Raw genomic sequence first — 15120 nt, 5'->3', positions numbered from 1 at the left:
CATTTTCCTGTAATTTTCTTTTTTCTCCAGTATCAAAACCTTTTCTCTCTGAGTCATTCCTACTGGCATATAAATTTGCTGTAATGTCCCTATCTCTTAAAAAAAATCAAATAACTTTCTTTGACCACACAAGCCTGTACACAAAGTTTCCACTTCCTCTCCTTCCATTCTTTCTTGAACTCATTCCAACCAGGCTTTCATGAAACCACTCCCCCGAAATATCTCTTGTCAAAATTACCAGGGGCCTCCACGTGACTGTATGCAAAGGTCAATCCTCAGACCTATCCTACTTGGCTTATGAGTACCATTTGACATGCTCGATCACTCCCTCTTTGAAACACTCTCTTCTCTTAGCTTTCAGGACCCCACACTCAGCTCTCCTCCTCTGCTGGGCACTTTTTTTCATTCTCATCTTCTCGACCTAACACCAGAGAGCCCTAGAGGTCAATCATCAGATCTCTTCTCTTTCGCAGTTTATTTCCTAGGTAATCTCATCCGTGACATTGCATCATATACTGTCTCTTTGGTGAAGATTTCCATATGTATGCCTCTAGTCGTAACTTCTCTAAGTCCAGGTTCCTATTACCCTTAATAGACATCCATCTCAAACACAAAATGTCTGAAGTCAAATTTTGATTTCACTCTTCCCGACCCCAACTTCTGCCCCCAATATGCTTTCCTGATTCTTGATTATCTTAGCAAATGGAGTCTCCATTCTTCCGGCTGCTTAAGCCAAAATACCTTCGAGTTATTTTATTTGACCCAGATCCAGTCCTTTACCAAATACTGTTAGGCCAACCTTTGAAATATATTCAACCTTATAAAAACATCCACTTCTTGACACTTCTGTTGTTCAAAGCATTTAACTAGATTGTCACACTTTCCCACAAGCATAAGCCGTGCTTCCATCGTTTTATACTTGATTCCTCACCTACCAGCCAGAATTAAACGTGAGTCATATTATACCTCTGCCCAAAACTCTCCAGCCACTTCCCATCTTTATTTTCTTACAGCGCTTGTAAGGCTCTGTGTAATCTGACCCCAGCTATGTGACCTAGCCCTCTCTTCCTTTCTCTGCTTTAGTCACACAAATGTCTTCTCTCTTCCTCACACTGCATGTTCCTGCCTCAGATATTTGCCCTCTGCCATCACTGCTGCCCAGAGTGCCTTCTCTCACGCATCTACAGCTCGCTCTCACTTTATCAGGTCTTTGCTCAAACGTCGCCTTATCAGGCAGATCCTTCTTGATCACCCTATGTAAAACAAAACTACGCACATTCCGTCTCTCTCTTACCCTGCTCTTTCTTCTAGCACGAAGTACTTGGTTTTGTTCATTGCTGTGGTCCCAGTGCCTAGCCGAGTACCTAGCCCACTGACTGGGTAAATCGGAATACATCGGGCAAATCACAATAAATACTGCTGCCCCTCGGCATTTGTTTAATGAATTCTAGGTTTTTCTTGATTTCTGTAACACTCTTATCTGGATCTCTAAATGTCCTGTAGATTCCCTGAGAGGATCTTAATAGGTTGTTCCTTTACCATTCAATATGAAGCAGCCCTGTTGGGAGAGCTCTCAAGTCTTAACAGGCATCTGGCCATTTGTTTTTAAAGATTTTATTTTTTTTTAAAGATTTTATTTATTTATTTGAAAGAGAGAGATGAGAGATAGCACGAGAGGGAAGAGGGTCAGAGGGAGAAGCAGACTCCCTGCTGAGCAAGGAGCCCGATGCAGGACTCGATCCTGAGACTCCAGGATCATGACCTGAGCCGAAGGCAGTCGCCCAACCAACTGAGCCACCCAGGCGCCCCTAAAGATTTTATTTTTAAGGAATGCTCTCCACCCAACATGGGGCTAGAACTCACAACTCTGAGATTAAGAGTTGCATGCTCCACGAGCCAGCCAGGTGCCCAGGTCCATAATTTATTATTGCACGCTCTGATCCCGTCTTTCCTAGTAGATTCCACTTTTACCTGTTCCCAGTTTCAGGCAACCTTGCTTTGCCTAATAGCGCGTTTCCTTACAATGCACCACAAGAGGGCGGCCTTTCATCATATTCTACTTGAATTATGAGGACAGTGAGCCACACTTCAATAATTGAAACTGGAAGTATGTCAGAATTGTTCAGAGTTAAAGAAACTCTAGGATTACAATTTCATCCCCAAAATTGTGGGACCAAAACGCATCCAGAAGGAAAGTCATCAGTTTAGCTATGGTAGAGAAGAAAACCTTCCAGAGTGTTCTATAGCTCAGAAATAAAATACTATTTGTAGAAGGCTGTTGTTAAGTATTGGGAGTAACTATTTCTTGAATTCATTCATTGCAGCAGATGTGTACAGATGTGTTGGCTTATTTCTGCAGACATTAAATTAGAAGACAGATAAGAGACTTTTATTATCTTCATTTGAAGGTATCTGCAGGTACTGTATACAAACAACAAAAGTTGAAGAGTAACACGTTAAGTGTATTATTAGTCACTGTGCAGTAAGTAAAACCAGTATCATAAACAAACACAGATTAGTAACTACCAAACAAGTCCCTTGGGTCAGACAGATTCAGTCATTTCTTTCTTTGAGCAATTCCCTTCTGCCGTAAGCCACAGAGAGGTAATTAAAAGAAAAATACATCATTGAAGAGTTGGATGCTGTCTTGCCAGATTTAGCCCTAAAAATTTGTCCCTAACGAGAGGAATTAAATTGTGTAGAGGACCTTAAAGATTATTGTCTGGCATCTTTCTACTTCCTTCCCTGCTTTATATCCTAAGTGGCCTCTTGAGCCTAATCAGATTTTGCCATGATAGCAATCATAAGAATCAGTTACAATTAATAGAAGTATCCAAAAATATATGAATAGAGTCTATTCTGTCTCCTAGTCATTCCTTGTGGAAAAAGAAAAAAAAAAACACATCTTAAAAAAACACAAATCTTAAAGACTAAAGCAAGTCAAGGAAGTCTGAAAAAGAAATCTCGATTTGGCTACACTTTAGAAGGAAACCGAGTCTTGTGAGTCTCATTTTCTGGCTTTGATCTGGTTGTCAGTTGGGATGGACTTGCCCAAATGATGGCCCACAGAAAGGCCAAATTTCTTGTTTTTCCACTCATCCTGCACTTCCTTTTTCATTAAGAATCCTGCCTGGAAGTTTAAGTCAAAGAGGCTACTTGGAGCAAAATACAGTGGCGTCTCATCCCAGATATTGTCCAGGCGTTTCTTCCATCCTTCCAGTATCTGAATTCGGGCCTCCGTGGGAGTGTGGCCAATGCTGTATGTCAGCTGAGGTTCCAAGACTTGGAAGCCACAGAAATGCAGAGTGCCGCTCTGGGGATACACAAAAGCACAGAGATGAGTCACAGAACAAACCCTACACAGCTTGTACCATATACAAACAGCAAAAGTTAATCTAGGTTTTCCAAAAAGACACTCCGATATGGGGGCCTGAGGCCTCCCCCCGGAGAATCAATTCATAGCTATTTTCTCTCACCCGGTCTCTATTCCTAGCTGTTACCTATTTTAGCCTATTCAGCCGAGCTCTTTTTTAAATGAATAAAACCCTGAAACCCTGCCAGCCTTGGGATCCTCTGCCAAAAATGCTGGAAGCTCTATTACATAAGGGAGTTTCAGCCTCTTGGCAGCTGACTCTTGCCAAGGCATGCGGATGTGCCTTTTTCTGCCTCTCCGTTTAACCAGATGAGTCTCAAGAAATGATTCTTATAATTTATTCTCCAGTATTAGTGGGCCGCTCTTACGGGTGGCCACCTCATTTGCTCTTCTCTCCAACCCTCTTCCTTAGAAGAGATTATCTTGATAGTCCAGTGGCCAGCCCCCAAAAAGCCTCCCTCAGACACTTCACTCTCGTTAGCTGGACTAAATCATTTCTTACAATTTTCTAGTCATTTGTGAGGCCGTAGCAGCAACTTGGAGAAGGCCAGGAAGCTTAGAGAGAGGTATCGGTCATCTGAAGAGGACCGGGGCGCATGGTTATACAAATCTAGGGGTTACCTGCACTAGCCCTTGGTTAGGAGGTGGCCATGCTTGCACGTGGGCATACTCGGGTTATCCTTGCAGTGCAGGTGCTGGGGAAGACAAGCCCTAAAAGGGAGCTCCCTGGAGTTCCGAATTATTATGTGGCTCTCATCCTCACACCTCAGGTCTGTTTTCAGCTGCGATCTTGAGGATCTGGACCCCACAGAAAGCTCATCTGATTAACGCCCCCTCCCCGAAGAGTCATTGAAAACAAGTAACCTGAATTGGCCAGAGAACGATATTCATGTCTCCGTGGATACCCTGCAGGGAATACATGGAGCCACTGCCACCAGTGGTGATGGAAAGCACAGTCTTCTTCTTCTGTAAAAGGCAAGTCGTTGTTACCCTCCACCTCGCCACGGTGATAGGAAGTTAACGAAACAGCCCCAGGGAAAGGCACACACAAGCCCGTCCACCTGCCACGGACATCACTTCCAGCACGGGCTCCTCTAAGCCACTCAGTGGGACTCCAGAAGTCACACCCAGGGTGACTCCGCACTGCTGGTGGCAAATCAGGGGACTACAAAACCAGTGCGCGACTGCTGGTGCCTAAGGAGGGCTCTGTCGCTTCTACCTGTCTCTCCACAGGGCTACGCGCGTATCCAGGAGGCCTCAAAATGTTTCTTGCATAGCAGCTGGGTCTCTAAAAAACTAAGATAGACTTTCCTTTTTTTTTTTTTTTTATCATGGAAAATGTCAAACATACATAGAGAAAATAGTATAATGACGCTTCCACCACCACCCCACCCCCCCCAGCTTCAAGGCTCAGTATTCGCTTTAGCTCCTACCCTTGCCCCTTAGGTTCCTGGGCTATTCTAAAGCAAGTCCTAAAGTCCTATCTAAATATCTACTAAAAACTTCATTATCCATCTCTCCCAGGAGCCTGACCTGAGTTTCTAGTTGTGTTCAAAACTCTGCCTCAGGACACAATCTACCCAGAATCTAGCTGATAGAGAAAAGCAGAACCATCCACCTACCCGGAAAGGTCCCTTGTCATACATGGCAGCATACGAATAAGCAAACTCCCCTATGAGCACTCGCTCGAACCAGCCTTTCAGGATGGCAGGGACTCCAAACCACTGCAGCGGGAACTTTGGGACAGAGGGACAGAGAAGTCAGATCAGGAGCACCACCGGTCCAGAAGGTGGCTCAGGTGCTTAGCGGCTGCCTGGGACGTCACAGAAGGGCAGACCTTTCTTGGGGCCCTTGTCATTTCTTCTGGAGGAGTTAGCACATTAAAATTATTGTCCTTGGTCAGTCAACTTGACACTCCTATTTCTGCCTAAAGAAAGAGCTACCGGTAGGTCTGAAGAGAGCCACGTGCAATTAAGATTTGTTTCTATGAGGGGTGCCTGGGTGGCTCAGTTGGTTAAGCATCCAACCCTTGATTTCAGCTCAGGTCGTGCTCTCAGGGTCGTGAGATCAAACCCTGCATCGGGCTCCACCCTCAGCAGGGCATCAGCTTGACATTCTCTCCCTCTCCGCCTGCCCCTCCCCCCCAACTCTCCCTATCAGATAAACACATCTTTAAAAACAATAAAAGGTTTGTTTCTTTGAAACCACATTTAGCAGCAAAGTGTAAACAGCAAGGATTGCAGACAAAGTTTGTTTCAATGTGTGATGCCTAAATCAATATTTTCTGAAGAGCTCACTTTAGTAGGAGTGGTATCAACAAATGAAACAGTGGGACCTTGTGTTCACAGATATAAAATCCTATCATTTAGAATAAACAGTGCATGAGGATGAACTCATGCAGGCAAACAAATGACCCGTGTGACTAAGGTTTATCAGGGAATTCCCATGAGAAAGTCTCGTGGGGTCTCTTGTCCTGATAAAAGCAGAACAGGGACTATACCAGTATTTCTTCTTCTCCTTGACAGGATTTAAAGACAATGACAAATGGAATATGCCCACATGAGAAAAATTAGGACAGAGAAGGAATTTGGAGGACTTGATATCTTTCTCTGATATTTGAATGGTTATTGACCTATAGGAGAGGGGCAAAGGGGCAGGGTTTTCGAACAGAAAGAACACGAGACTGAAAAGAAGACTGTGTTCTCACCCTGATTCTGCCATTGACGTGATGCAAGACCTCTGCCCCATAAGCCCCTTACTTTCCCTAAGTTTCATGTGCCTGAGCTGTGGAAAGAGGGGCTTGAGTAATCTCTAGAGGCTTCTTTATCTTTATGACCCTGCAACTGTGAGGGGCCAGACCGCAGCTTTTAAGAGAAATGTGTAGGTTGTTTAGACAAGTAGATTTGGTCCCTGTGAGTGTCCTGCAGTCAGAGCTGAAAATAGGATTGCTTGGCTTGCAGGATATTAAGAGTTTATTCTTCCTCTGGTTGTTCTTGGAGAAGTGAGGAAAGCGAGCAGCGGGGCTAGCCCACATGGCATCTCCGTATGAATCAAAATGCTCCTCCTCAGGACACTTAATCTGCATGTTGAAAGACTATCACAGGGGCACCTGGGTGGCTCAGTCGTTAAGCGTCTGCCTTCGGCTCAGGTCACGGTCCTAGGGTCCTGGGATTGAGCCCCACATTGGCTCCCTGCTCGGCGGGAAGCCTGCTTCTCCCTCTCCCACTCCCCCTGCTTGTGTTCCCTCTCTCGCTGTGTCTCTATCAAAATAAATAAATTCTTGGGCGCCTGGGTGGCTCGGATGGTTAAGCGTCTGCCTTCGGCTCAGGTCACGATCCTGGGGTCCTGGGATCGAGTCCCGCATCGGGCTCCCTGCTCCTTGGGAGCCTGCTTCTCCCTCTGCTTCTCTCTCTCTCTCTCTCTTCCTCTGTCTCTCATGAATAAATAAATAAAATCTTAAAAAAAAATAAAAACAAAATAAATTCTTTAAAAAAAAGAAAAAAAACTATCATACATAGTACACTGATTCTTCTATAGTAAGACTTTTCCTGTCATCCTTTGGTAACATGTTATAGTAAGTCTACAAATCTGCAGTGTATACATTGCCCTTTGATGTTGCTATTTCACAGTGCACAACCTGCACAGCTGTACTGATAGTAAATTAAACTTAGGCATCGGATAGAAGCTAAATTAAAAGACCACCAAGGTCTGTTCCAATTCTAAAATATGAGATGCAGACTTGAAAGCTACTCCTGCCGCTGCCTTGGCTGCATGAGGATAAGCCGCAGCAGAAAACGGGCTCCAGGAAGGCATCCTATGGGGCGCTGGCTAATGGCGTGTGGCTTTGATCTACAGCAGCAGGCCTGAGGGTCTAAATCTAAAAGTTTAGATTCTTTGCAGCTGATTGAATAATTGCAAAAACCACAGCTGGCATCACCCTCCTTGTGCAGTTTCCAGGGTCCTAAACATCCCACGTTCACTATCAAAAAGCTGGTGAGAACTGGGAGAAGCAAAGTCACTGAGTCCAGTCTGGCATTTTCAGGAGAGAGGCCTGACAAGAAGCATATGCATGTCCAGGACTGCCTGCCCAGCAGGGAGACAGCTTCCAGGAGAAGAAAGGCCCCGCTCTGTGGCTGGAACACATTAAGCAGGGCCGCGGGCCCTTCAGCTGGGAGGCTCCAACTGCAGAGGTCAGTCTCCCACGCTTCACTCCACAGACCAGTCAGGGTGCTGAGGCAGAGAAGGGCGGGGAACGGCAAACTACGAGAGATCCCACAAGGAATCACTCAGGGAAGAAAAGCGCCAGGCTCACGTGTCATCTTTGTAGTCCCCTATTTTCAAAGAGTAGTACGGCCAGGGGCACCGGGTCTATAAATCTGTGTAAGAGCGCACCTTTGAAGTCATCACCCTTCTTTACAGAGAATGCGCTCAAGTGGGTAACTGACTTTTCTAAGATCACATAGCTGATCAGGGGACTGGGCTCGGGCAGTGAGAACTCAAGGGTCCTGACACCCCTTCTGATGTCCGACCACACCTGAAAAATCACAAGGTCTGCGGCTTCTAGCTTCTTTTGTTCGGCCACAATATCCGGGCTCAGACGGCCTTCTTTATAAGCCAGCACAGACTCCACGGGATACTGGAAGGTCCCAGGGTCCTTCAGTGGGCCTGCCAGGAGGAAAACGACAGGTTGAAGCCGGAAGGGCCAAGGCTGGGCCAGAGAACCCACCGGTGAGACGTGCCATGGAGACCTCATCAAGGGGGGGGGTGGCTGCTCCTACCTGTGATGTCCTTTCTGGAGATGACAGGATTGAAGCTCATGGCGTAGAGGTCCGACACGGTGACCTCCCATCCTTTCCCCTTCAAGGCCTCTACCGCTGCCTCCTTCATGGCATAGTTGAAGGATGTCTTCTCTGGGTGGGCCAGGACGATCAGTACTCTTCTAGCTGCGCAGGCACACACAAGGCAGACAGAGAAAAGCAGTTACCGCGCAGCAAAACTTCAGCTCCAGGGCGGCCAAGCCAGGATCCACAATGCAAGAGTCGACTTCAGGGGCGCCTGGCTGGCTCACGTTGGAAAAGCCTGTGACTCTCGATTTCGGGGTCATGAGTTCAAGCCTCACGGTGGGCATAGAGATTACTAAATAAATAAATAAACTTAAAAAAAAAAAAGGGAGAGTCGACTTTGTTAGGCATTGGGGGATGCGCTCCCCCCACTGAGGCCAGAAACTTACTTTCTCCTTAAAAGTACCCACGAATAAAGGAGGCATCTTAACTAATTTTGTTGGCATATTTAATTGGCCATCTGCATGAAAATGGAATTATCCCCTTAGACAACTAATACAAGGTGTTAGGAGTCAGGACAGTGGTTCCCCTTGTCAAGGGGTAGTGACTAGAAGGTCAGAGAAGGGGCTTTGGGGGTACCCGCAATGTTCTGCTTCTTGATCTGGGTGCTGATCACACAAGTCTGTGACAAGTCACTTTGAATTTGTGCACTTTTCGGTGCATCTATTGTATTCAATATGTATTTTGAGGTTTTTTTTTTTTTTTCACTATCCCACAAACACACCACCTAGAGCAATAAATTCCTGGCAGAGTAAAGATCTAAAGGGAGAATCTGTATAACCTCAAGACAGAGAATACTTTTTAAGAAAGACTAGAGATTCAGAAACCATGGAGGAAAAGCTTGCCAGATAAAGCCACATAAAAATTAAAAAATTTGTGTGTACCAGAAGGCATCATAAACAAAGTCAAAAGACAATCAACAAGGAGATGATATCTACAACTCTTACCACAAAGGGTTAAAATCCCAAAGAATGCCTACAAACAGAAAAAGACCGTGCAATAATAGAAAAACAACTCAAGGTCATGAGCACACTATTCACAGAGGAAGAAATGCCCCACCCAGCACATTAAGGAAGTGCCCTCAGGAAAAGCACATTTAAATGAAATATTTACCCATCGGATTAGCAAAGCAGCTCTGTCCGTGGAGGGTGACTCTTGATCTTGGGGTTGCGATTTCGGGCCCCACGTCGGGTGTAGATTACTTATAAATAAAATCTTAAAAAAAAAAAAAAAGGAATGGCAAAACAATTTTAAGACAAGCAACACTGAGGGCTATGAAGGTTGCAGGAAGACTGGCACCTTGCTGGTGGGACTATGAACTGCCTCCACCTTTGGGGACAGTAAACAGGCTGAATCTCTTTAAATTTTAAAGACACATAAATCTTAGGGGCGCCTGAGTGGCTCAGTTGGTTAAATACCTGACTCTTGAGCTCAGCTCAAGTCACAATCTCAGGGTTGCCTGAGATCGAGCCCTGTGTCGGGCATGGAGTCTGCTTAGGAATCTCTCTCCGCCTCCACCCTCCCTCCCTGATGATTCTCTCTCAAAAAACAAAAACAACAAAACAAAATCCCACACATAAATCTTTGACCTAGCTCTCCAACTTTGGGGAATCTGTTCTATAGACTAAAAGCATGGGGACTCAAAGCTACATGAACAAGGATGCATCCTGTATTACTCTTTTCACTGGCAAAAATGGGATACAACAAAGTTCAGTATCTGGAATATATTGACTCCTGGAATCAAGGCAGTAGGAAAATGGTCAAGGGTTGTGCACAGACCACAGAACATTCATTTGCAGTCAACAGAGCAGGCTTGCTGCTTTGCCCGAGGGAAAGGGTAAAGGGGAGATTCACTACCCAACACACCACCAAGTCACTCGTCGCCAGGTCCTTCTTCATGGACAAACCCGCAGTCTTTGGACTTGAAGGGTTCAGTCGCCCTTCCTGACACTTAACTAGCTACATGGCAAGTTTGAGTTCAAGTCCCACACTGGGTGTAGAGAGTACTAAAAAAAATAATGTGTATATATAGAGAGAGAGATTGAGAGAGAGAGAAATCCACACAACCATGTGCAGGCAGCAGTGGGGGGAAGGACCAGAGAATGGCAGAGAGTGGCATATCCCACCACCACTGCTCCTAGTAACTGGCATCACTACCTCGTTTCTTACTACTCCTAACAGTTGTGTCCACGGGTGGAGCTCCAGTGGGAGCAGCTGCTTCGGGTTAAATTCAGCCAGGTGTCGGCTTCCCACCCCAGCCTGCCCGAGAGGAGCGTTGCCAAACTTGCTCGTGGCGTTTCAGGCTCTATAAACTCAGAGGCAGAGGAATCTAAGTTTGATAAGGGATTTAAATGCTATGAAAGTGATTTATCTGCTTTGGACACCCGGGGAAAAGGGAAAGGAGCCCCTGAAGCTGCCTCAACAAATTCCTACCCCCATTTTTCTTCTTATCAACCCAGGACTTCCCACTCTCAGGAGAAATGTGAGTATATTAAGTTCTGATGAGCATTTTCTCTGTGACTTACCTTTGCATTAGTTATATCAATGTTTACTGAGTACTGCTTTGTCAGTTTTTATTTTCTTGGCTTTCCTACCTATATATAGATATAAAGTTTTGGGTTGTTTTGGTTTTTTTTTTACTTATCAGTATAAACAAGCATTTCCTAAGTAGTAAAATATAAAGGCACTTCACATAAAATGAGAAAATCAGGATATCGGTCCCTTGTTTTCAAGGAGCTCATCAGCTACTAGCTATATAAGATGTCTGATACCCTCAAACATAAGCCATGTGAGTCAAGACACAAACAGGAAGGACATATTTGCAAGAAATATAACTAACAAAGTTCAGTATCTGGAATATATTGACTCCTGGAATCAAGGCAGTAGGAAAATGGTCAAGGGTTGTGCACAGACCACAGAACATTCATTTGCAGTCAACAGAGCAGGCTTGCTGCTTTGCCCGAGGGAAAGGGTAAAGGGGAGATTCACTCCCCAACACACCACCAAGTCACTCGTCGCCAGGTCCTTCTTCATGGACAAACCCGCAGTCTTTGGACTTGAAGGGTTCAGTCGCCCTTCCTGACACTTAACTAGCTACATGGCAAGTTTGACTTTCTCAGGATTTACCCTGAGAAAGGCAGTAAGACACGCACACAAAAAACTAACAGCGTTAGCCTGACAGGGGAGGCAGGGGACAAAATTCCTGAGGAAAACCGTTCACTTCAGGGCTGGCCGATGAGGAACGGCTTCAGAAGGCACTGCCACTGAAGGAGAGAGGTTTGAAAGACCAATGGGGTTATCATCAGTCCTTCTAATTTAACATTCATTTCTGCTTGCCGGGCACATCGTTGACCTCACAGAAGCCATTGTATGTCCCACAGCTGAGCCTGCCCTTGATAATGCAACTCTCTTCAGATTTCAGTCCGTCCCTACGTGAAATATGCTCCCTGTTCATCCGCCCTTCTCTGTGTCCTGCAATCTGGTGTATCCACCCTCAGCCAACAACTTCTCTCCCTGTGCACTGCTCATGTTCTCACTAACCCAGCCTCTGAGCCTCTCCACCGGGCTTGAGTGAGCACCTCCTACCCACCAGGCACTGCTCTAGGCATTTGGGATACACCAGTGTGCAAAAACACACAATTTTTTTTTTCCCCATAGAGCATACATTCTGGTGGCCAAAGCATCCCGACTGTTTCGGGGGACCTGACCTCTGTCCTCATTCTAAGGCTCCAATGTTCCTATGATTCTCTGCCTTCTAACTCAGGCCAATCTGAAACCAAGTTTTCACGAACATTCCAGATTGGGTGGCTCAGTTGGTTGAGCGTCTGCCTTCGGCTCAGGTCATGATCCCGGGGTCTTGGGATTGAGCCCCCCCCCGTCTGGGCTCCTTGCTCAGCGGGGAGCCTGCTTCTCCCTCTGCCGCTCCCCCTACTTGTGCTCACTCTCTCTCTCTCTCTCTCTCTCTCTCTGTCAAATAATTAAAATCTTTAAAAAAATTTTTTTAAAAACTTAGATAAAGCTGGCAGAGAGAGAGAGGGGTCTTGGCACCTTGTTTTAATGTAAAGCACATCTAGATGTCTTTACCAGTAACAGATATATTACCCACGCGATCATTCTGGCAGGAAGAATAAGCAGTCAAGGAAAACCTATCACATATAGAATAAGGGCAGGCCCTCCTATCCGTTTTGTGCATTCTGTTTCTGCTAGTGCATTCACAATCGCTAGTCAGAGGCACCTTGTGGTTGCAAAGAAATGCTTTGGAGGCACAGGATATTGTGTAAGATTGTAAAATCAGGAACTAGCTCTTGCCCTATACTGGAGGAGTGCCAGTGCCCTCAGGACAGCTAAGAATGAAGTAGAGAGAACCCACCCCTTAAGGTGCAGGCAGGAATCCTGGTCAGTTGCCCTGCGGGCTCTCCCAGATGCTTCTCCTCTAGGTTTCTATAAATTCTGGGTGGGCTGCAGCCTTTTTCACAGAGATTCTAACTCTAGTTTGTCAACTGCAACAGAAGCTCATCCCTCCCTTAACTTTTGGCAAGATGAGATTCTCTGCATGTGTGTTTTCAGAAAACAGAACTAGGTTCAGAGGGAAGGAAATTGAAGGTAGAATTCTGTCCCAATTGAGGAAATGGCTTTCTAAATGGTAGCACTGACCCAATCTGGAAATGAGGCTCTCTGGGAAAGAGCTCCCTGCGCCTGCAGGCCTTGCAGCTGGGGTGTCTTAGAGGCCATGCGTACATCAGATACACTTGTGACCCGTAAGGTCCCCGGGGGGGGAATGGTGGAGAGGGGAGATCTGTCACTCCAAGTGGACCTGATACAGGGATCCGGTTTGCCCGATCCAAGAGTCGCGGTCAAAACTGTCTCCTGGCCAGGCAGCCTGGGGCTGGTCTCTATCAAACTAAAGGGAACAACTTCCCGGCTCCAGTCATCACCGGATCTTTTCATTTCCCTCCCACAGCAGAGAATTCACCTTTTTAAACGAAATCACCTATCTTTATTGTAAATACTAGCAACTTATACCAAAATGTTTTAAATTCTGTAAGGCCAAACAAGGTGTGCTAGTGGACCAGATATGGCCTCGGACGACCGGTTTCCGACCTGTTCTGGAGGGAATTTTTTTGCTACCGAGATCAAGTCTCTTTCAAACCCCCACCCCGGTTCGTGGGGTTGGGGTAGAAAAAGGAGCTCCCCTTCCCGCAGTGTCTGGTCAAGGGCTCCTCCCGGGATCCTAATGCCTTTGCTTTTTCAGTTTGGAGTCACGGAGGAAAACAGAGCTAAACCCCTCGGGGCTCCCGCAGACAAACGAGGGCTGGGGGCGCCTCCGCTGGAGGGCTGGCGGGGGGAGCACTGCTCTGGAGGGCGGCGGCGCGGCACTCACCAGCCAGGCCTCCGGCGGTGCGTTGATTGGCTGCGCTGCTGGTTGTCAGGGCGACACTGGCTGCGGCAGAGTCCTCTCGGGGGTGGGGGACAGGGCCGTCGGGCAGAGGCTGGGGTCCGGGGTGCTGCCTGCAGAGCGCCCGCCACTTTATAGCTCCCCGCGCCCGGCCCACTGGAGCGGGGCCCGCCGGGGCGGAGCCAACCGCTGGGACCCTGGGGCGCAGGGCGGGGCGCGCCGGGGCTGCGGTTCTGGGAAGGGGAGTCTGAGAGCTGGAGTAGGGACCCCGAACGTGGAAGAAGGGGTCCCTGAGGACGCAGGGGGCGGGGGCGTTGGGCGCGGCTAAAGGGTCTGGGTGCGGGTGGGAGGCATGCCCATCTGGACTCTGTCCAGAAACCACCTGGGGCCAGCAGGGGGAAATTTCCGGGGGAGTCACGGCGCGCCCTGGCGCCTCCCTCAGCCTCGGGAAAGCGGCTTCGCACGGAATGGGGCAGACCCGGGGGAGGGTGTACAGGGTTGTGGTCCTTAAGCCTCAGATTCGCTGAGTCACTGTGACTTGGAGCTAGCCGGCCTGTTCCAGGGAAAGGAAATTCGTTTCTTTGGCAAGGTTCAGATTCGGCCCTCGGGGGTCCTGTAGGATGCATTTCCCTTGGTGTCGGGAATCTAATTGGTTTTGTACCCCAGGAGCTAGTCCAGGCCTGGTGGGGGAAATAGCAGTAACAGGGAAGCATTTAAGAATAACCAAGACGAATGGACGTGGAGTGTGGCTTGACACACAGCCCTACTTGGGGCAACTGAACAGAGCGAAGAGAAAAGTTCTAAATCTCTACCAGTGAAAGTTGAAGTCTTCATACTACAGGTTTTATTGTGCTTGTTTTAGTGTGCTTTGCAGATTCTGCATTTTTATCTTTTTTTTTTTTTTTTTACTATAAATTGAAAGTTTGTGGCAACCTCGCATTGAACAAATCTGGCACCCTTTTTCCAACATTTGCTCATTTTCTGTGTCACATTTTGGTAATTCTTGGAAAATTCAAACCTTTTCATTATATTTGGTGTGGTGATCTGTGATCAGGGAGGATAACTCACTGAAAGCTCAGATGATAAGCATTTTTTAACAATGAAGTATTTTTAAATTAAGGTATGTACATTGTTAGACATAATGCTATTGCACACTTAATAGACTATGGGGTAAACATAATTTTTTTTTTAAGATTTCATTTATTTATTTGAAAGAGAGCACGCAAGTGGGCTAAAGGGCAGAGGGAGAAGCAGACTCCCCACTGAGCAAGGAGCCCGATGTGGGGATTGATCCTGGGACTCAGGGATCATTATCTGAGCCAAAGGCAGCTGCTTAACCGACTGAGCCACCCATATAATTTTTATATGCACGGGGAAACCAAAAAAATCATGTGCCTTGCTTTGTTGCGGTTGCCTGCAACCAAACCTGCAATATCTCAGAGGTACGCCTTTGCTCTCAAAGGGGAAGGAAAAAGAAATAGAACTTGAAAGTTATGAAAGATTAGAAATGA

General features: G+C 46.7%; 1 protein-coding gene across 1 annotated transcript; it reads right to left on the bottom strand.

The window, feature by feature from the left end:
• Positions 1-2372: 2372 nt before the first annotated feature.
• Positions 2373-13757, bottom strand: NQO1 (NAD(P)H quinone dehydrogenase 1). Its single transcript, XM_025888931.2, has 7 exons — positions 13595-13757; positions 9328-9429; positions 8152-8316; positions 7908-8038; positions 4996-5109; positions 4238-4339; positions 2373-3313 (listed from the first exon to the last, which is right to left on the bottom strand). The coding sequence occupies exons 2-7, from the start codon at positions 9329-9331 to the stop codon at positions 3008-3010; spliced, it is 822 nt and encodes a 273-aa protein (XP_025744716.1). The 5' UTR covers positions 9332-9429; positions 13595-13757; the 3' UTR covers positions 2373-3007.
• Positions 13758-15120: the final 1363 nt, after the last annotated feature.

The sequence above is a fragment of the Callorhinus ursinus genome, unplaced genomic scaffold (genome assembly GCF_003265705.2).
Source record: "Callorhinus ursinus isolate GAN/ISIS: 27379988/994484 unplaced genomic scaffold, GSC_fseal_2.0 scaffold37, whole genome shotgun sequence".
Taxonomy (NCBI): domain Eukaryota; kingdom Metazoa; phylum Chordata; class Mammalia; order Carnivora; family Otariidae; genus Callorhinus; species Callorhinus ursinus.
Note: the sequence above shows the minus strand (reverse complement) of the source record. Positions and strands in the feature narration are given on the sequence as shown.

Bases quoted from the DNA above. Each gene is read 5' to 3' on its own strand.
- NQO1 (XM_025888931.2), bottom strand. The intron at 8,039-8,151 runs GTAGGAGCAGCC...TCCTCCTGGCAG, and splicing joins CTCCAGAAAGGACATCACAG to GCCCACTGAAGGACCCTGGG. The intron at 5,110-7,907 runs GTGTGGTCGGAC...TCTGTCCCAAAG, and splicing joins CAGACCTTGTGATTTTTCAG to TTCCCGCTGCAGTGGTTTGG.